The sequence below is a fragment of the Belonocnema kinseyi genome, chromosome 6 (genome assembly GCF_010883055.1).
Source record: "Belonocnema kinseyi isolate 2016_QV_RU_SX_M_011 chromosome 6, B_treatae_v1, whole genome shotgun sequence".
Classification (NCBI taxonomy): domain Eukaryota; kingdom Metazoa; phylum Arthropoda; class Insecta; order Hymenoptera; family Cynipidae; genus Belonocnema; species Belonocnema kinseyi.
In genome coordinates, this window is record NC_046662.1 from 59,732,545 (window position 1) to 59,754,459 (window position 21,915).

The following is a 21,915-nucleotide window of genomic DNA, read 5'->3' on the forward strand; positions in this document are numbered from 1 at the left end:
GAAAATTAAAATTCGAAAATTTTTTCTAAAGCCTCCAGGGGACTTCGTTTTCGCACGAAAAAATTTTATGTGCCCTTATTGCATCCGGACCCACAATTGCGCATTTAAAACCGCAAAGTTATTCTCAAACAATGGATTTGCAATCAAATTTAAATTTCTTACGGCAAATAACTAATTGCGACTTATTTTCAAAAGATAAAAGGAGGAAAAAGAAAAATAATACAAAATTCTAATTTGAATAAGAATAAACCAGATTTGATACATTTCTAACTAATACTTTCAAAAGAAAATTTTGCTTTTGTTTTTGACGGAACACTTTTTATTATTTGCATTTCTTTGAAAATTTGATATGTGCAAATATTATTTCAAAATGTTCAATTATAATTTTAATCAGGGTGGCCGCGAGTCTGGATGAATTTGAATATTAGGAAAAAATCAGGGAATTTTGTACATCAGAGAAAGTCAGGGAAAAGTCAGCGTTTTTGAAAAAATGCAAAAGTCAGGGAATTTCTGTAAGAAACACTTCCAGTAACTGCCAAGAATGATGACAGTTTTTTGCATGAAAAAATTAACACTTGAACTAATATTTAAATTATACTCTTCGAACTATTAATTTTGTGCATATTCGATATATTTTCTCTGTGAAAATTATTTTCAGAATATCTGCTGTTGAAAGAGAATGAAGGTGAAATTATAAACAAATTATTTTTACACTGCTTATTTATTATTTATAAAAAAGGTTATTAGGGGGAATGATTTTACAATATTTTATTATTTTATGTTAAAAATGCAAAAAATTGATAAACTAATCATCGCAGAGGAAGCAATTACTGGATATTACGGATAAAAAAAGAACATGTGAATGAATTAAATTGATTGATAAATTACTGAGGACCTGGGCTCATATCCCAGCGGAGCTAGAGAGCTTTTTTTCACAATCTTAAAAATTAATCAATATTTTAATAATATTGATTATGACCAAGTAGACAAACAAAATTAACATCTTAAACTATTAATTAATTTCCCTGGTCAAAAAAAACCTACATCAATAATAAAATACAAAATAATATGCATGATTATATACGTACCTGGTCTTAAAAAAAATATTTAATAATAATTTTTTTCTTAAATTTATTAACAGTTTATAAATATAAAGTTTTGTAAGCAAATATAGGTCATAAGACCCCCGTAAAATAGGCCCCCTGAAGTTCATATTCTTTAAATTTTCTTTTTACATAAGTTTGTAAGTCATTTGTACTGTTTGGACATTCAATATTTTTGTTTGTATGATCCTGGTTACGAAATTAGGGGCGAAATTGATTTGGGGGGGCTAACTTCACACATCTCACCGAAATTCAAATTTCTCAAATTTTCTTTTTACTTATGTCTGTATGTAGTTTGTACTGTTTGTATATTTTATATTTTCGTTTGCACCTTTTTGGTTGCCCGGCTAGGGGAAATCAAAATTTCCTTTTTGCATACGTTTTTACTGTTTGTGCAATTAATATTTTCTTTTTAACCCTCTTGGTTTCTCGGCTAGGGGTAAATAAAAATTTCGTGCCATCCCCCCGAAATTCAAATTTCTTAAATTTTCTTTTTGGATATGTTTGTACATTTCATATTTTTGTTTGTACCTTCTTGGTTGCCCGGCTAGGGAAAAATAGAAAATTTGCGTGCCATCCCCCAAAAATTTTCATTTTAATTTTGCTAACATTTGTACATCGTTTATACTGTATGTTTATTAACGTTTTTGGGTGTATCCTCTTGTTAGCCCGGCTGTGGATACATTTTGTGTCATCCCCGTGAAATTTGAATTTTTGAATTTTTTTTTGCTAACGTTTTCACGTCGTTTATACTATTTGTACATTCCATATTTTCGTTTGTAACCCCTTGGTTGCCTGGCTAAGGCAAAATCCAAATTTCGTGCTATCCCGACGTACGATATCAAACGTTAGCATGAAGAAAAATTAAAAAATTCTAATTTCGGGGGAAGGCATGAAATTTTGATGTTCCCCTAGTCATGTACTAGTCGGACAACTAAGAGAGCACATACGAAAATGTTAAATGTACAAACATTTCAAACGAGTAGTTTTTTAATTTTGGGGGGATGACGCGAAACCTGGATTTTCCCCTAGCCGGGCAACCAAGGAGGTACACACGAAAATATGAAATGTATAACCAGTACATACGACATACATACGTATGCAAAAAGAAAAAGGAGAAATGTCAATTTCGGGGGAATGCGTGAAGCTAGCCCCCCGAAATCAATTTCTCCCCTAATTTCGTAACCAAGAAGGTACAGACGAAAATCTTGGATGTACAAACAGTACGAACGACGTACAAACGTATGTAAAAAGAAAATTTTAAAAATGTAAGCTTCGGGGGGCCAACTTCACGGGAGTGGTTATAAGAATGTTAAGTTTAAATTAAAGAGTTTATTTTACAAAACAATTTTTAAATTTGTATAATGTACTCCATGTCCTGATACTAAATAATTCATCACTTATACAGAAGCATGAAAGCCACGAGAATCAATTATTTGAAGGGATCTCAAAGAATGAGAAAAATTATAGGGTATTTTGAAAAATTCTTCGTTATTTTGTAAGAGCTTTAAAAAATTTCAAAGAATTTCAAAAGATTTCAAATAATTTGAAATATTTGAGGGTTTTTTTTTTAAATCGTAAGGAATTTTAGAGTATAATATATTCAAGTATTTAAAAAAATACAAGGAATTTTCATATGATTTCAATGATTTAATAGAATTTCAAAGGAATTTTTTAATTTCTATTATTAATTTGAATTTATTTTAAAAGATTTGAAACATTTTAGGATGTTTCAAAATATTTTTAAAAAAATTAGAAATATTTTTGGGAATTAAAAAAAATTCCGAGGAGTTTTTAATTAATTTTAATAAATAACTTAAGTGGATTTTTAAAGGTTTGAAATTCTTTGGAGTATTTTGAAATATGCCAAGGAATTTTAAGAGTTCTAAAAAGTTTCTAAGTTTTTAAAAAATATTTCACAGGATTTGAAATATTTTTAGGAATTTAAAAAGATTCCAACGATTTTTAAAATTATTTAAACAATTTCAAAGGATATCAAAGGATTTTAAGTATTTTCGGGTATTTAAAAAATTAAAAGATACTTTATATTATTTTCTGTAATTTAAAAGGATTTTAAAAGATTCCAAGGAGTTTTTAATTGATTTCAATAATTTAAAGTTATTTATTCCAAAGTTTAAACAATTTTAAGGTATTTTCAAAACTTCCGAGGAATTTTAAAGGGCTTTAAGAAGTTTCAAGGGACTTCAAAGTATTTCGACAGACTTTAAAGGATTCGAAATTCATCAGGGTATTTTAAAAGATTTTGAATAATTTTTGAAAGACTAGACAAATGTCAAGGGACTTCCAAGGATTTGAATGATTTTAAGGGGTTTTAATATTTTTATATGGCTGTAAAAAATTGCCTGTAATTTTGGAACGTAAGAAAAGATTTTACAGCAATTTTATAGTTTTAAGAAAATTAAAAATATTTTAAGGAAATTAAGTGACTTTAAGGGATTTGAAAAGCTCTCAAGGCATCTAAAGAGATCTTCGAGGATTTCAGAAAATATGTATAAACAGATTTGATAAAATGTTAGGGCATTTTATAATATTTTAATGGAATTCAAAGAATTTATCATAACAATTGAAGTCTTTTTAATCATTGGAATGATCTTGAATTTGTTTAATGTATTTGCATTATTTCAAACTCACTTTGAATTTTATTCAATTTAATTCGATGCAAATTGCCACGCGAATTTTGATCAGAATATCTATGGAAATTTTGATGTGAATTTTGATGGGCATTTCTATGAGATTTTCGATGAGAACATCCATGAAAAATTCAATGTAAACTTCTATGGAATTTCCGATCCGCATTTTGATGCGAATTTCCATGTGAACTTGGATGCGAATCTCAATAAAAATTTCTATTCGAACTTCGATGAAAATCGCAATTGAAATTTGGTTGGTAATTTCGATGCGAATTTCGATGAGAACTTTTATGCAAATGTTGTTGCGAATTACGAGGAAAAGTTTGATTTAATGGGAATTTCGATGTAATATTTTCTAAAAATTTCTATGGCATTCCAATACGAATTTCAATGAGAATTTTCATGAAAATTTCAATAAAAATTTCTATGGGAACTCCGATGAAAATTATGATGCGAATTTCGTTGGGAATTTTTATGAGAATATCGATAAGAATTTCAATGGAAATTTCTATGGGAATTTTAATGCGAATTTTAATGTGAATTTCAATTAGAATGTCAATTATAATTTTGATAATAGCTTCAATGAGAATCTAGATAAGAACTTGAATGAGAATTTCGTTTGGAATTTCTATGAGAATATCGATGATAATTTCAATAAAAATTCCTATGAGAATTCTGACACGAATTTCGATGAGAATTTCATTGCAAATTTGAATGGAAATTTCGATGCGAATTTCTATAAGAATTTCTTAACCGGCTGAGAGACTATTAACGGAGTTCAATGAATTTGGTCTCTTTTTGAATTGTTTTCAAATCACTGAAACTTTTTTTTTAAGCCCCCTTGAATTTGTATGAATTTTATGGAATTCTACTCATTTCTCTTAAATTCTTCAAAATTGACTCCAATTTTACTGGAAAAAATGGAATTTTTCAAACAAATTTCAAAATTATTTCAATTCTTTTAAATTTAACTTAAATATTTTTGAATTCTCATAAATTAAATTGTTTTGCATTTTTTGAATTCAAAAGGACAATAGAGATATTTTTAGTGCACTAGTTCACGAATAATTTATTAGTCTTTTGGTTAGAAATTAGACCCTTTGGTCTTTAATATTATTTAATTCCATTTATGAAAAATTCAATATTAAAAACGTGACAAGATAAGAATTTTGCTCTTTAAGTATGAATGATCATGGAGAGTGAATTAAAAAACGAAATTTTGCGGTCGAGTTGATTTAGATAAATTAAATTGAAAAATTAAATTTCGTTTCAGGTCTAAAAGCATATGACACTTGTCAGGACAAGCTAACAGTTTACAAGCAGGCTTTGATGGCAGCAGTGGAATCGGAATGTGCAGCAGAATACGAATTTGGGATTTTAATTCCTGAGTCTTATAAAGTAATTTTAAAACCTTTTAAGGAGTATAGCCTGCTGCCAATTAGTACCTACGAAACACAGAACTTGGCCATACCACTCATCGATATTGCGATTAATTTTCTGAGCACTAAGTATGAGGTTGTTGATTTGGTTCTCACAAATTCACAATATATTCTTAGTCATTTTCTGGACGCCAGCAAACAAAAAGGACTCTGTGTCGAGAGTTACTCAGATTTCACTAAACTGGAGAACAAAACAGAAGCTATTATTGTTGCTGTTGGTGGAAAAAACGACATTGGATCTTGGATTCAAAAGAGTAACAGGGAAGACAGCGTCCAAAGAACGTGGTTCATTGTACCCACTGATGACGCAAATATTGATGGTTATTATGTTTCTAAAATTATACAGTTCACTCTTACAAAGCGCCTTTTTCACCATGTGCCTTTTTCAACAATACCCTTTTCACCAAGTGCCTTATTCAATAAATACCTTTATCACTGAGTGCCTTTTTCAACAAATGCCTTTTTCACCAAGTGCCGTTTTCAGCAAATAGCTTTTTTATGAATAGCCTTATTCAACAAATAGAATTTTTCACTGAGTGTCTTTTTCAACAAATACGGGTTTCACAAGTTACTTTTTCAAAATATACCTTTTTCACTTAGACTTTATTCTACCAAGAAAAATAACTATAGCTTTACATGTACTGTGTTTGATAAAAAATAATAATATAAATTATATTCCATAGAAAAAATCATTTGTGATCAAGTTACAATTGATTGATATCTTAACAAAAATATAATTTTTTTGGATTTGGTTAATGCAACACTTATTTCAAAATAAAAAAGAAGGTCGTTTCGTTCACAGGAACTTATCTTTACTTTCTTAAATTAAAAAAAATGCAACTTTCAACTGCGATACTTTTTTTATTTTTTCTCTATTGTGGATTTAAAAAATATTTATTTGTTTCTTCCGTACAAAAAGAACTAATTTTATCAAAAAATCTTTTTGTAAATTTGTAATAGAATATCACATTAACAAAATACAAAAAAAATTTCATTAGAATTTCAAAAAATTTTACCTTGATCAATAATACAATTTTTTTCTTGAATCCACCCTTCTTTTTAAATGCGTTACGTGATATGTGGACGACCCCTACTTGGTAATTTTTTTCTGTCAAAGTCGATCGACTATTTAATTTTACGTAAAAACTAATTATTTATTTATTTAATTCAAATCAAAAAACGATTTTTTAATAACTGCAGACCGCAATTTCTTTCCTCTATTCATCATATTTTTCCTATGCAAACTATGTAATCTAATAGAATACATTGATACAATACAAATTTTTTTTAAAGACTTCTATTCAATTTTTGGTTTAGAATTCATCTTTTTTTAAATTCTACTATTTGTTTAAAAATCAAATTTTTTTAGATTTAGCTATTTTGTTAAAGTCATCTGTTTAATAGAAACTTCAATTGGATTGTTGAAAATTCCTACTTTTCGTACAAAATCCCTTCTTTTCGACACAAAATTCATCTTTTCATAGACAAGTAATCTTTTTTGGTTACAAATTAACATTCTCCTTGGAAATTAAAGTGTCTTCCAAAAAATTCGTCTTCTTGCTTTAAAAATTCTACTATTTGGTTGCAAACTGATATTTTGTGTCGAAACATGAACTGTCTTGTTGAAAATTCGTCCCTTTGGATAAAAAATTTGCCTTTTTCGAATAAAAACTCATTTTATGGTAGGAAAATCATCTTTATTAATTAAAAATTTACTTTTCTGTTGTAAATTTAAGTGTATTCTAAGAAATTCGCCTTTTTGTTTTAAAAACTCAACAATTTGGTTTAAAATGGAACTGTTTTTTTTTTATTCTAAGTTCGTCACTTTTGCTTGAGCGTGCAGACATCTAATTGTAGATTCAATTGTTTGGTTAGAAATTACTTTATTTTTTATAATTGAACTATTTGGTTGAAAATTTAAATATTTTGTTGAAAATACGACTATTTTTTTAAAAAGTCATAGTTTCGTTGAAAACTTCAACTCTTTCGAAACACATTTGTTCTTATGCATAGAAAATTCGTCCTTGAGGTTGAAAATTCATCTCCGGGTAGAAAAGTCCTCTTTTTTCGTTGCAAAATAATTTTGTTGTTGTAAATTCAAGTGTTTTCTAAAACCTTCTTCTTTTTGCCTTAAAAATTCAACGCTTTAGTTCAAAATGAAGCTGTTTTTTTTTCGTTGAAAATTGAATTTTTATTTAAGTTCAACTATTTGGTTAAAAAATTAATTTTATCTTTGAAAATTAAACTATTATGTAAAAAAATACTTTTGTCGAAATAATGTTTGAAAACTATTTAGTTGAAAATGAAACTGTCTTTTCCATAATTCATCATTTTTTTTGAAAGTGCAACCGTCTGGTTACAAACTCAACTATTCGGTTAAACATTAATTTTTTTAATCCAACTATTTGGTTGAAAATTTAATTATCTTGTTACAAATTCAACAATTTTATTAAAAAATCATCTTTGTGGTCGAAAATTCAACTGCTTTCTTAAACATTCGTCTCGTGAAATAGAAAATTCGTTCTTCTGGATTGAAAATGCATCTTTAGGTAGAATGGTAATCTTCTTTAATTTGAAAGTTTATTCTTTTGATTTAAAAAATCTAAAAATATTTTGTATGGAAAAATCATATTTTTTTGTTAAAAATTTATCTTTTTGGTTGAAAAATCATATTTTAAATTTATCTTCCTTGGTAAAAAATTTATCTTCTTTTTGCTAAAACGAAGACATTGTTTATATCCCAACTATCTTTTAAAATACTTCTTCTCCTGGCCTGAAAAATTCTACTGTTTGGTTTGAAAATGTTTTAATTTTGGTTGAAGTTTAATATTTCTCGGTCGGAAATTGGACATTTTGGTTGGAAATTAACTTATTCTTTTAAAAATTAATCTTTTGGGTTGTCAGTTAAACGCAACGCCTAGAAAAGTAGACAGGTCCCGATTTTTTAGAAAAATCTCGGAACTGGGCATTGTGAAATGGAAAAATCAAAAGGTTTTAGATTCCGGATAGCAATGGTAAGTTCCCTATTAAATTTATGACAAAATTTTGATTTTTACAATCCTTGCGTTAAAAAAATGTATAGGGGACATAGCCAGTGTTATACCTAATGTAAAAATTGTTGATTTTTCTATTTAAGATGGCCCAATTTCGAGATTTTTTCAATAAGTCAAATCTACCTACTTTTCGAGACGTTATGTTCGACTGAAGTTTTTGTGTATAAAAAGTGTATAAAATAAATAAAATTTTTTGTAATGTATTTCAATATTGTATTTATTAAGCCTAACATATACTACAATAATATATTTTTCAATAATATTTTCAAAATTTACAAAAATAGCGTTTTTTTTCGAGGGTAGTTACAAGAATGATCCCTAAAAATTCTTTTTGGCTTTTAATATTCATCTCTTTTAGTAGAAAATCCCTCTGCTTTGTTAAAATACAATATAATCACATCAATTTTGTTTGAAAGAATATATTTCCTCATTATTCCTTTATTTTATTTTAAAAAATCGCCCTATTTCCTTTGTTTCGATAGCATTTTGGGGTCATGAAGTCTCTGATATCTTCTCCTCTTTGTACTCTACTGATTTTATATTAGATTCTCTCTAAAATCTTGTTCCAATGTTTCAGATCTGATACCAGAGGGTTCCTTTGTCATCAATACCGAGTCCTTCACATCGAACCTAGACGACGTCTCTTTATCTTCCCATCTCGAGAGCCCTGGCGAGCCTCTAATTCACTCACCCCATCTCTTAGGTATCGGCAAAGCCATTATCGAGATCGCCCACGTACTACAAGGTCTTCAGAGAAGAACGTGTCCTCCTGGCTCAACTTGTGCCTTACCCCATTTCGACCCCAAACTTCGAGAGGACATCAGCGTCACCGAAATTTACGAGATTCTTGAAATACCGCCCAAGTCTCAATACCTAAAATACCTCATTCAACAAAACATCAACCAAGAGTTCCCTACAATCGCTACCTACAGGATCAACCCAGAAACCCACAAAATCACACCTGAAAAACAGCTTCCCAAGATGCCCAGATTATGCAGCAAAAATGATCCATCAATGTGCCAAATGTGTGCCAATTTTCAAGAAAAAACTGTTGCTCACGAACTAGTCAGGATAGCAATCCAAGGAAGCTTGCTCAAACCTGGAGCATATATTCCAATTTATCTGACGATCATGGTCAGTGGGACTTTTGCGTGTCTCGTTATATTTTTTTTCATCATCTACAGATATTACATGGAAGAAGTACTGGATGGAAATCCATCCTTGACTTTAGTTTTGATCATCGGAACAGTCTTCACGCTGCAGACTATTTTACCATTTTGCATTGATGATGAGTACATGGGTCGAGAGCACCTTAACTCGAGAAAGATTTTTGTTTCGACTTTGGCTTTTGGTTTACTTTTTTCGACTATGCTGGCCAGAGCTTTCTTTTTGGCCTTTTCTGTTGGTGGGATTTTCACTGCTCACATCAATGGATACCTCCAGAGTCTGATGGTTTTCTTCATGTTCAGTGTTCAGATTGCGATTTCGTCGATGTACTTTGCACTGAGCAATGCTGATTCTTCAGTGGTTATGCGGAGTTTGACCTACATCTCACTTCTGGGTTTGTACAACAAAAAAGTCCAAATTTTATCCTCGAATTTTTATTCATACCGCCTTAAAAGTGGTTTAAATCCACACAAAATGAAGGCGTTTTTTAATGTAAAAAAATTACATCACTTAACACATCCCAGAAGGAAAAAATAAGTTTTTGTACATTTTATTCAGAATGGTCAATATCTAATCCTTAAGTCTAAAATTGGGGCTAGCGAGTTTTTAGCGATAAGTATATTTTTCGCTTTTTTAAAAATAAAAATTATTTCTTATATATAAAGTATTACTGTCCATTATTAATTAGATGTTTAAATAAATTTCTTTCGCAGTTTTTTCAGATTTTTTGAACTTGTTCCCAGCTTTTCAATAAGAGCGAGACAATAATCAATTAAATTGAAAATAAATAACTATTTAAACAATTTATTATTTATAAAAGTTGCAGTTTTTTCTCAAATTTTCCACTTTTTGACTACTTTTCGATCAGAGTGAGGTAATAATTAATTAAATTGTACGAAAATAATTATTTATTAATTTATAATTATATTTGATGGTATTCTTTTGGAATAATGCTAGAAATTGTGGCCTTTTCTCAAAATTTCCAATTTTTTCAACTTTTTACGCAGTGCGTAAAAATAATAATAAATAATTAATAATTAATGCGATTTAACCCTTCAAGTGCATTGTGGGTGTCAGATACCCCAGGAAATTTTCAAACTCTTATAAACCATACTTAATTCAAAAAAAATTGAGTAAGTGTCGCCATCTAGTCTTAGTTGGAGACACTAACTGTAAGTAAAGGCGTTTAGCATACTGCGTCAAGCGTCAGTCTGGCCTCAGTTTGCTAACAGAAGCTGCTGAAAGTGGAGGTAAAAAAATTGCAGTGTGCAAATAAATATCTTTTTTAAAAGCACCCATGTTGCAATATTTTTTCATGAAAGTGCACTATTTCAAAAGTATTGTCATAACTTTTCAGGTAAAAATCATTAAAATTGCGCGAGTTATGAATTTTTGAGTAAAAAACCCATTTTTTCACTTTCTTCAATCATTTTCTTAACAAACTTAAAATAAGTAAATAGCTATAAAATCAACTCTACCTTGTAAAAGATACCTTAAACAATATCGGATAATTTTATTGTGGCAAAATATTCAATAGGGGTTAAACAATACATGATTAAATACGCTGGGGTGTTTAATACCCACGGTGCACTTCACCGTGATTTTTACCATGTATGCACTTTCAGGGTTAAAAAACTTAGTTGTATGTATAAATGATAATTCGTTTATAACTATGTTCTCCTACAGTAATTCTAGATAATTGCAGTTTTTTCTGAAATTTTTCACTTCTTGTTAACTTTTCTCTTAGAGCTAGGTATTAATTAATAGAATTCAATTATTACGATTCTTCAAACAAATTATTATTGTTTATAGAAATAGTTTCTCAGAATAGAGTCAGAAAGTTGCGGCTTTGTCTGGATTTTTTAATTTTTCAGTTAGAGCAAGGTAGAAATGTCAGTTTTTTCCGTAGTTTGTCACTTTTGGTCCACTTCACAGCTAGAGAGTGGTAATAATTAATTTAAGATAACAAAAATAAACGTTTAAACAATTTAATTGTATTTTTAATTATTTTGAATTATGCTAGAAATATGCGCATTTTTATGGAATATTCAAGTTTTTGTGCAACTTTTAGTTAAGTGAGGTAATAATTAATGCGATTAAAAGAACCTAATTGTTTAAATAAATAATTATTATACATAACTCTTTTCTCCTGTAACTATGCTAGAGAATTGTGTTTTCTTGTTGAAACTTTCTATTTTATGTTTAATCAATTTCTTATTATTCATAATTACCTTCTCTTGAAGTAATTCTAGACATTTTCGTTTTTTTCTAAAATTGTCAGCTTTTTTTGACTTTTTAGTTAGAAAAAAATAATAATTTAATAATTTAATTTAAACAAAACTCTCAGTAACTACTTGAAGAAAAATATATTCTCACAAAAGAAAGAAGTTATTTAAAAAATAATTCTCTCTGATGATTATTTATGATTTGTTTATATCTGAAAATACAATGTAAAGTAGAAAATTTTACAGGAAACCGCAACTTTCTGGAAATTATCTAAAAGGAGTGAAAAGTTTTAAGAAATTTCAAATTATTTCAAAGCATTTTTAAATTTGAGTGAATTGTAAAATTTGAGGAAGAATTTTCAATTGATTCAAGTTATTTGAAAGTTTTGTAAGGTTCCAGAATATTTAAAAAATCCCAAGGATTTTCATCATATTTTTATCATCTTTTTGAGGATTCGAATGATTTTAAGGGATTTTCAAAGCTCTGAAGGTATTTTAAGGAATTTTCTAGGATTTGAGGAAATGTCCTCAGATTTGATCTAATTTCATGGGATTTCATAATATTTATACGGTTTCAACGACTTTTAAATAATTCAAGTTATTTCTAAAGATTATAGGATATTTTAAATAATTTCAAAGAATTTTCAATCGACTTTAATAATTTTAATACATTTCTATGGATTCGAAGGAATACAGTTTTTAAATAATATTCCAAACAATTTCTTAAAAAAGTTTCAAAATATTTCACCTCATTCCAAGTATCTTAGGGTATTTTCCATACATTTCAGTTCTTTCAAGTGATTTTAAAGATTTTAGGGTAATTAAAAAAATCCAGGTAATTTTCAAGAGCTTAACAAAATTTTAAGGAATTTCAAAAGATTTAAGAGGATTCGAAAATTTTTGGGAAAGTTTAAAAGACTTCAAGTAATTTTCATTGATATCAATAATTTAAAGGCATATAAAGGCATCATATAAAATAATTTAAATAATTAAAAGAGTGTTCAATTATTTAGTGTCTTTGAAAAAATCCCAAAGCATCTTTAAATATTTAAATATCTCTTCCGAATGATATTTACAAGGATTTTAACGATTTTAAGGCATTTAAAAAATTATCATGTGGATGTGAAGAATTTCATAGAATTTCGGAAGATGTGGAACGATTTTACGGGACCTACAAGGTTATGAAATATTGATTCATATTTTAAAGGATTTTATAAAATTTTCAAAAATTTCAAGAATTATAAAGGGTTTTAGAAGCTCTAAATGTATTTTAATAAATTTTCAAAAATTGCAGGGAATAGAAAATTTCATAGATTTTCACGAGATTTCGAAGAATTTATTTACAGAGCACTTATTAATTTATCCAGAATTATTTTGAATTCTTTTGAATTCTCATGAGTGTTTAAATTCATTCTAATTTTTCAAAATTCTCTGGAATGTTTCCAATTAATTTGGAATTCATCCATGGATTAAAAAAAAAATTTTGTTAAATGGATCCTAAAGTCGTTTAAACTAACCTTTCTTTCTTAGATGTTTAATTCAATTCTTTTAAATTCCCATAAATATCTATAAAACTCATTTTAAACTTACTGATGTCAAACAATTATTTAATATTTTTTAAGTAAATTAGAAACTAATTTCTTTTTAAATGTACCATAAATTTTTATGAATTCCATCGATTTTTTCTTAAATTTTTTTCAAATTATTGGGAATTTTTTGGATTTTAAATATATTGACCAAATTATTTAGATTATTTTGACTTTAGCTTGCATTTTTTAAGATTTATAATCCAAATCCTTTTTAATTCTCTAAAATTCAAAATACCATTGACCACTTTATTAATTCACATTATTGACTTTTAGTCATTCTTTTAAATAGAAATTGATCACTTTTGACTAATTTTTCGGTTTAAATAACAATAATGAATAAAAAATAATGAATTTAAATAAAAATAATGAATTTAAATAAAAAATTGTGTTATTTCATTTATAAAATATTCTGCAACATTAAAAATGTTACAATATTAGAATTGAGGTTTTCAAATAAGTATTAAGTGAACAAAATGCGATAAATACATTTTTTGAAAAATTAAGATAATGAGATGAATTTCTTGCAGATTTAATTTGTTTTAATATCTCGACTAGTTATAAGATCTCGTTTCAAATTTCATTTCGATTAATGGAATTCAAACTGAAATATATCCTTAAATATTCATAAATTAATTGAAGTAGATTTATCACATTTTGTTAGCTGGTTTCTCAAGAATTAATGATCAAGAAGATTAATAAATTAGCCAAGAAAAAATTAGAGAAAACTTGGGGAAATTTGGAAATTAAGATTTTCGGTCAGCTTCATTTAGATCTATGATGTCTTTGTTCGTCAGGGGAGACCACCCTATAGTAGATAGTGATCCTCCAGTAGATAATCATTAATTGTAATCACAAATAAAACTAAGGTAATAAATTATAATTTTAATATATTAACACGTATCATGTACTAACTGTTAATTACGGTTAATTAATTATTTTACCCGCATAATTATTTTTAATCAATGACTATTGACTGTTAGATAAGGTGGTCCAAAAATAAACTGGAATTTTTTTCGAATTTATATGAATAACGTCCGAAAATTTGGTCGAATGCACACAACAAAAAATTTTTTGTTGTTTAAGAAAAAGAAGATATTTAGAGTTGGCGCAGGCCTAAAGAGTTAAACAAGTATTTCAAATGAGAGAAAAATACATTTTTGTAAATTCTATTAAGAATCTTAATATTAGCTTGATCGAGTTGGAACTCAACACTTTTCTTCAAAATTAGTCATAGAATACCAAAAAAATATTATTTTTCAAATATCATCCCATAATATTCGCACTAATTATGAATTCTTTAAATGGTGTATTAATGTAAATTGTTTCTGATAAATAAAATACTACTTTATAATGATAATTAGTTGTTTGCATAAATTGTTTAAACAATTTATTATTGGTTTTATAAATTTTATTATTGAATAGAGTTAGAAAGTCGAGGGTTTTAAAAAAAATGTTCACTTTTTGTACAATTTTCAATTAGAGAGCTATAATACCTAATTAATGTTAAAAAGATATTTTTTAAAAATTTAGATTATTTTTAATAATAATCTCTGAATAATGCTAAAAATTGCGGCTTTTTCTCATATTTGCAACTTCTTGTCCACTTCCACTGGAAATGAGTGAATATTTATTTTAATTTAAAAAAAGTAGGTGTTTAACAAAATTATTCTCGTTTATAGCTATCTTTTTCTATATTAGTGCCAGATACTTTCGGTTTATTCTGAAGTTTTTAACTTTTTGTCCACTTCTCGCGAAATAAGGTAATCATTAATGCAAGTTAACAAATATTCTTATTTAAAAAATGTATTATTGTTTATAAACATATTCTCTTAGAGTATTGCTAGAAAATTTCTTCTTTCTAAAATCATTAGTTTTGCTTTGACTCTTTAGTTATAAACAAATAACGAGTGAACCTTAACAAGAATCCTATTTGGGGTACTACTGTGTTGTTTTAAATGATTCTCGCGCCCTTCACCTACAGTTAATTATTCCATTCTTCGTTTTTGTCTCTTGTGTAAGATAGCTTTTCTGCTCAAATTATTATTTTTTAAACATCAGGAAAAGAGCGAGCATAATTAATTTAAAACAACAAAATACTATTTAAAAAATTATTCTTGTTGAGGTTCACTTATTATTTGTTCATAACTAAAAAGCGAAAACTAAGGATTTCAAAAAATGCAACTTTCTAGCATTACTCTAAGAGAAGACAGTTATAAAAAATAATAAATTTAAATAATCATGTTCGTTAACTTGCATTTATTATTGCCTCACTAAGTGAAAAATGAACAAAAAGTTAGAAATTTAAGAAAAACACCGCAAATACATATGTATATGACATTAATATAAATGAAGATACTTATGAGCAATACAAATTTCTTTAAGAAATTATTTATGCCAAATTTAATTCATGATTAAGTAACTTCAAGTGAAAAATAGACAAATACTTAGAAATTTCGTATAAAACCATAATTTTCTACCATTACAACAAGAGAATGTTATGAACAATAATAATAAATTGTTTGAACAATTATTTCTGTCAATTTCAACTAAGTATTACTTCACTCTCATTAAAAATCTGAAAGAAAGTGAAAAATATCAAAAAAGTACCTGCAAATATCTAGCATTAGTATAGAAGAAGATAACTATAAACAATAATAACTTCTATAAACAAATATTTTTGCGAAATTAAAATACATATTAACTCACTCCGAGTGAAAAGTGGACAGAATGTTGTAAATTTTAGAAAAAACCGCAATTTAAAAATTTTAAATTTTTGTTAACATTAAGTAGGATTACCTCGCTCTATTTCAAAATTGGAAAAAGGTAAATTTTTTCAATAAAATCGCGGCTTTATAACTCTATTATAAGAGAAAATTGCAAAAAACAATAATAAATTGCTTAAACAATAATAAAATGTTTAAAGAATTTATGTAAACATCTCATTTTCAGTATAAGGTAGTATTTTATATATAAAAACAATTTACACTAAAAAAACCATTTAAAAATCATAATTAGCGCTAAAAACTCGCAAACCCAAATTTTTCACTTATGGTTTTTTTGGACCATATTAAATAAAGTTATGGGGGCGATATATTAAAATTAATATTCTATTCGAAGTCTATGACTAATTTTGAAAAGAAATGTTGACTTTCAACTTGATTAAGCTAGTATTGATGATTCTGAATAAAATTTTCTGAAACAAAATTCTGCATGGGCAATACGTGTTAAACTTTATGGGGCTTGCGTTCCCTTTAAATATAATTTTTCTTCAAAACAAAAAATCATATTTATTTTTGTGTGAATTCGAACCAATTTCCGGTAGTTATTGATAAGAATTCGAAATTTTTTCTTGAAAAAACCTGCTGTAGGTTCATTATCTGTTGTAGGGTGGTCTCCCTTACTTTAAATTATAACTTTCTTTTCTTTTTAAAAATATTCTACAGGATATGACATATTTCTCCTGGTATGTCTTCTGATTGTCAGCTGCTTCATTACACAAATACAGCGTAACTATAGTGAAGGAAAATGTTTTTTTGCAACTGTAATTGGGATCCTAGTTGTCTGGGCTGTTTGGGTCACCTGCTTTATTTTGATGGAACCAGCAGCAAGGGACATCATTGTCTGCTTCGGAATTATTGCCACAGCATACCTCATCATCATTGGTATTTTGATACCCAGGACTTATTACATGGTGACTCATTTATCGAGAGAAAAGAATGTTATGCACAGATTCGAACCTGCTGATCTAGGGCCTGATCCAAGGATGAATACTATGGCCAGACAGGTGATATGCACGTTTGTATTATTTACACTGGAACCTGGAATTAAGAACACCGGACTTACGAGATTCCTAGAATTTCAGTTCTCGGTATTTTAGTGACGCGAGGACCGTGGATCCGGAATAGAGGGGGTGACCATTACAGCGTGACAAACAGCTTGATGGTAGTAGTCTCAACTCGATAGTCACGTCTGCTGTTGAGATGCTTCCAAATAAAACAGAAATGGTTCACATGAGTCTGAACGTTTGCGTTTGAATTCCCTGGATTTAGGAGCGAGGCCACTGAATGCCGCGCCCGAAATCGTTCTTAATTCCAGGTTCCAGTGCACATTTAATAAGAAATCAGTAGCGTAGACCGGGGCAAGACCGACCGGCGGGGCAATAGCGTCTTTGCAAGTAACATTGTTATGATTTAAACTTTTAATAATCGAACCACATAACTTTCAATTGCCGGTTGTGTGCTTTTCCTTTTAGCTAATAGTGAAAAGGGATCGTAACTCCATCTAGTCTGAAAAGACTCTCAGATTTTCTGTTATTCTCTTATGATAATACAGGTTCCTTAGAAAATTTGACCTCGAAAAATATTGTGTGTTTTTCTGAAAAAGGATTCTTTCTTCGATCGCTCTCGTAGCTTAAGGGCAAATCACCCGACCGGCAATCGGAAGTTTTTCAGTTCGATTCTCAGAGGAGCGAAGGAGAAAATCCTTTTTCAGACAAAAAATAATTAACAAGTTTTAAAATTCATAACTCCATCTAGTCTGAAAAGGCGTTAAGAATCTCTGTTACTCTATGATGATAATACAGATTCCTTTAATAAATTTGATCAAATTGTATTATTAATCATCTTTCACAAATGACGGGGTGGAGTGATTTTTGACTCACCTTTGCCTCTTCTGACCTATCTGCCTTGAAACAATCGAGCAACGAATAGTAAGTTAAAACTGTTTGATACAAGTATGAGAATAGTTTTAATGAGATTCTTGAGACATTTTTGTTATTTAACAACGGTAATATAGTTTAAATATCAATTTTTACGACAGATTAATTAAAAAAATTACGGGCCGTCCATAAACAACGTTATCATTTTGAGGTTAGGAGGGGAGGGGTGCGAACGTGTTCTGATGAGAAATTTTCCGTTTCTTTCAAGAATTTTTTTTTTCTCATGTTTTCAAGAAAATTTCCGTTTTCTTATATTTTTATTGAGATGTTAACTAAAATACAAATTTAACAATTTTTACAAGAAAATTAAGTAGAATTGAATTTTTTGGAAAACATCACCATAATACGTTTGGTTAGGAATTCATCTCGCTTGGTTAAAAATTCTACTATTTGTTTGAAAATTTCTCTTTTTTACTTGAAAAATAAAGTATTTGGTTGTAAATTTATATATTTTGTTGATGATTCGTTTTTTTTCTGGAAAATTGGTCGTCTTGCTTAAAAACACATCTTTTTGGTTAAAAATTCAAATATTTGGTGTAATGTTGAACTCTTCTTGTAAATGTACTGTATTAATATTCGCCATTTTAGTTTTAAATTCACCTCTTTTAGTTAAAATTTAAACTATTTTGCTGAAAATTCGTTTCCTTTGCAGATAATTAATTTCTTTGTCTAAAATGTAACAATTTTTTATTTTTAGTTGCAAATTGATATTTTTTTATTGAAAATTGATATTTTGTATTGAAAATTGATACTCTATTTTGAATATTGAATCATTTATTTCGTGAAAAATTTTTCGTTTTTGTTAGAAAATTAATCTTCTTCGTTTTGGCGTTAAACTACTTTATAACAAAATTCTTTTTCTTTCCTGAAGAATCATTAGTTTAGTTAAAAATGAAGTTTCTTCAGTTCTCTAAGTACTTAAAGCTGTTGGTCTTGGTGGTTCGGAACTCACCTTAAACTGTAGGTCCCCTTCCACAACCAAGTAAGTGTGTGGAGTGTGTGTAAAGAAAAAGGGAAGAAGGCACAAGAAAATTTTAAACCCTTAGGTGATACATTAGAAGCACAACTAAACCATTTATTTGAAAGTTGCACTATTTTGTTGGAAATTCGTTTTGTTTGGTAATAAAAAAAAAATTTGGCGGAAAATTTAATCAACTATTTTGTAGAGAATTCATGTATTTCGTTAAAAATTCGTCTATTTGGATAGATTTCTACACTGATCGGTGGTTGCCATCTCGCTGATGATAATACAGCTTCCTTGACAAAATTCATGTTTCGTTACTGTTTTTTTTTGTTTAAAAAGGAAATCTTCTTGGTTAAAAAGTGAAGTTTTTGTTGAAAATTTAACAGTTTATTGTTTCATATCTCTGGAATATAGTAAGACCTCATATTTCTTTAATTCAACAGCATTTGTCCTAAATTTAAATTTGAAGGTGAAAATAATATTTCATAAATTATTAAAAATTATAATATCCCATAATCCTCTCAAGCCCAAATTGCAAGTTCTCGTTGAAGTATTCAAAGCTGTATGATATCCTATTTTCTCATTTCGTTTCCCATTTTTCGTACCTTCTTTTTTCCTGACTGAGTGATAATTTTCCCTTCCCAGCATAGCGTTGAAAAACCTTTTTCGCTCGCTTTTCGTTTTTGTAATATTGGTGTAATGTTCTCTCTTTATTTTATTAACCTTCTTCTTCTTTACTCGAGAGAGCTACGAGTCAGAGTGCTGAATCTTGAAAATCTACTCACTGTCTAGTTGACGTTATATTCCTTAGCTTAGAGTTGGGCTAAATAAGCCTTTCTGTCATGTGATAATCGGGTGAGTACCAGTGTTGGATAATTTCTTGTTTTGAGCAACTAGTTACAGTTACTAGGTGAAGTAACTTCAAGTTGCCTTAAAATATTAACATTATTCTTAATATCAAAATATTAAATTTCCACAAAAAAGTAAGCTTTCAACTTAATAGTCAAAATTTCTACCACTTTTAAACCAAAAAGACAAAATTTCCACAAAAAAGTTGAAATTATAACAAAATAGTTAATTTTCAACCAATTACTTGAATTTTCTAACCCCTCTCTCCCAAAAAACGAAGTTGAAACAAAATAGTTAAATTTTCAACAAAATAGATGAATTTTAATTGAAATTATAAATATTTAAACAAAAAATTGAAGTTTTAAAAATGTGCTTCAACTTAAAACCAAGTAAGTTAAATTTTCAACCAGAAAACACGATTTTTCATACAAAAATTCGAACCCTCTACAGAATTATTTGCACCAAAAGATTGGAATTTTCAAACCAAATAAAAAACTTTTCAATAAAGGAGATGAATTTTTAAACCGAAAACATCGCTTTGCAACAACATTTTTCGTTATTTTTTAACCAAAAGTTCGAATTTTCATACCAAAAATATGAACTTGCGACAAAACAGTTCATTTTTAAACAAACTGTCGAATTTACAATGCGAGTTAAATTTCCAAAGAAAGGTCATTTTTAACCGAGTGGTATAGTTTCTATACCGAAAATGTGAATGTCCAAAAAAAAAGTTAATTATTTACTAAACAGTCGAAATTTCTACATTATCCATTAAATTGTTATCCAAAACTAATTTTTAACTCTTTCTCAATACGAGACATACAAAAACACAAAGTAACTTTTTGATATAGTAAAGAAGTTACTCTAAAAGTTAAAAAAAGCGTAATTGTTCAGTAACTTAGTTACCATTAACAAGTTTCTACCAAACTCTGGTTAATACCAGTGAAATATTATCTGCGAGTATTCACGCGAACTACGGTAGGCTGAAAAACTCAAAATAATTAGATTCCTCAGTAATACCACTCAAAAGTTTATTTGTCGCATCACGAGAAAATAGAAAGAAAGTTTAATAAATGAGCCATTTTCCTACGAGATCCGTAAACATTCATTTACACAGGACTAGTCAAAAGTAGAAAAAATATTTGTTTGAAAGTTAAAAATATGTATTTTTTCCCTTGATTTATTAAAAAAAACATGAAAAAATAAGTAAAAACTTTTTTTTGCATACTCAGGCACATATGAATAAAATGCATTTTTTCGTCATTTTTCAAAATATTATATTTTAACGAAAAAATTGTTTTCTTTCTTTTTTTCACTTTAAAGTTAATAAATTCAATAAACTTTACTCACCAAAAAATTGAATTTTTTTCCACCCTATTACGCCCCTCTTGTCAAGTGTAGTTAATGTTTATTAAATCCTCTAAGGACGTAGATAATGTATCATTTAATCACATTCCTGAGTGATGGTAAATAAGGGGATGATAAGTAGGGAAAGAAAGGATAAATGAGCATAAGTAAAGTAGGGGAAGTGAGCGGGAATGCGGGGATGGAAAGTAGAGGAATTGAGAGTATTGAAATTAGGGGACTTGAGAGGAAATGAAGGCAGGGAAAGAAGTGGAAATGTTTGAAAAAGAGAAGTGGGTAATTAGAGGAATTATGAAAAAATGAGGGGAGGCGAAATCATAAGAAATAATGATAGGGAGATAAGGGAAAATTAGGGGAATTCAGGGAAGTGAAATTAATATAAGCGATAAGAAATTAGAGATGATTAAATGAGGACAAATAAAGGGAGAGGTAGAAGAAGTTAGAGGAAATGAAGGAAGGGGAGTTGGGAGAGTGAGATGAGAGGAAGTAGATGGAATAAGGGGAAATGAGGGAAGGAAAAGTAGAAGAAATAAGGGAAAATGAGGATAGGGCTAATTGAGAAATTAAGGGAAAATTCGTGAAAGGCAAGTTGGGAAAGTGAAGGTAGGGGACATAATGCTAAATATGCTAAGTAATGGAAAATTAGGACGGAAAAGTATGAAAAATGAGAGGAATTAGGGATAATTATTTGAAAAGATTAAGTGTATTGACGAAAGTGAAGGGGGGGCGGGGCTAGTATCGTAGTTCTGGTGAGTAGGAGAGAGAAAGTGGTGGCCATCGAAGAGCATTAGGG

General features: G+C 28.6%; 1 protein-coding gene across 5 annotated transcripts in view; it reads left to right on the forward strand.

Annotated features, from left to right (window-relative positions):
* Nucleotides 1–21,915, forward strand: part of LOC117174899 (protein bride of sevenless) — a 50,416-nt gene that overhangs the window by 9,202 nt on the left and 19,299 nt on the right. For all 5 annotated transcript variants that reach the window (XM_033364327.1, XM_033364328.1, XM_033364330.1 and 2 more), the window contains exons 3-5: nucleotides 5,028–5,513; nucleotides 8,824–9,807; nucleotides 16,671–17,011. In XM_033364327.1, the coding sequence (XP_033220218.1) occupies nucleotides 5,028–5,513; nucleotides 8,824–9,807; nucleotides 16,671–17,011 (1,811 nt within the window). The remainder of the gene's footprint in view (nucleotides 1–5,027; nucleotides 5,514–8,823; nucleotides 9,808–16,670; nucleotides 17,012–21,915) is intronic.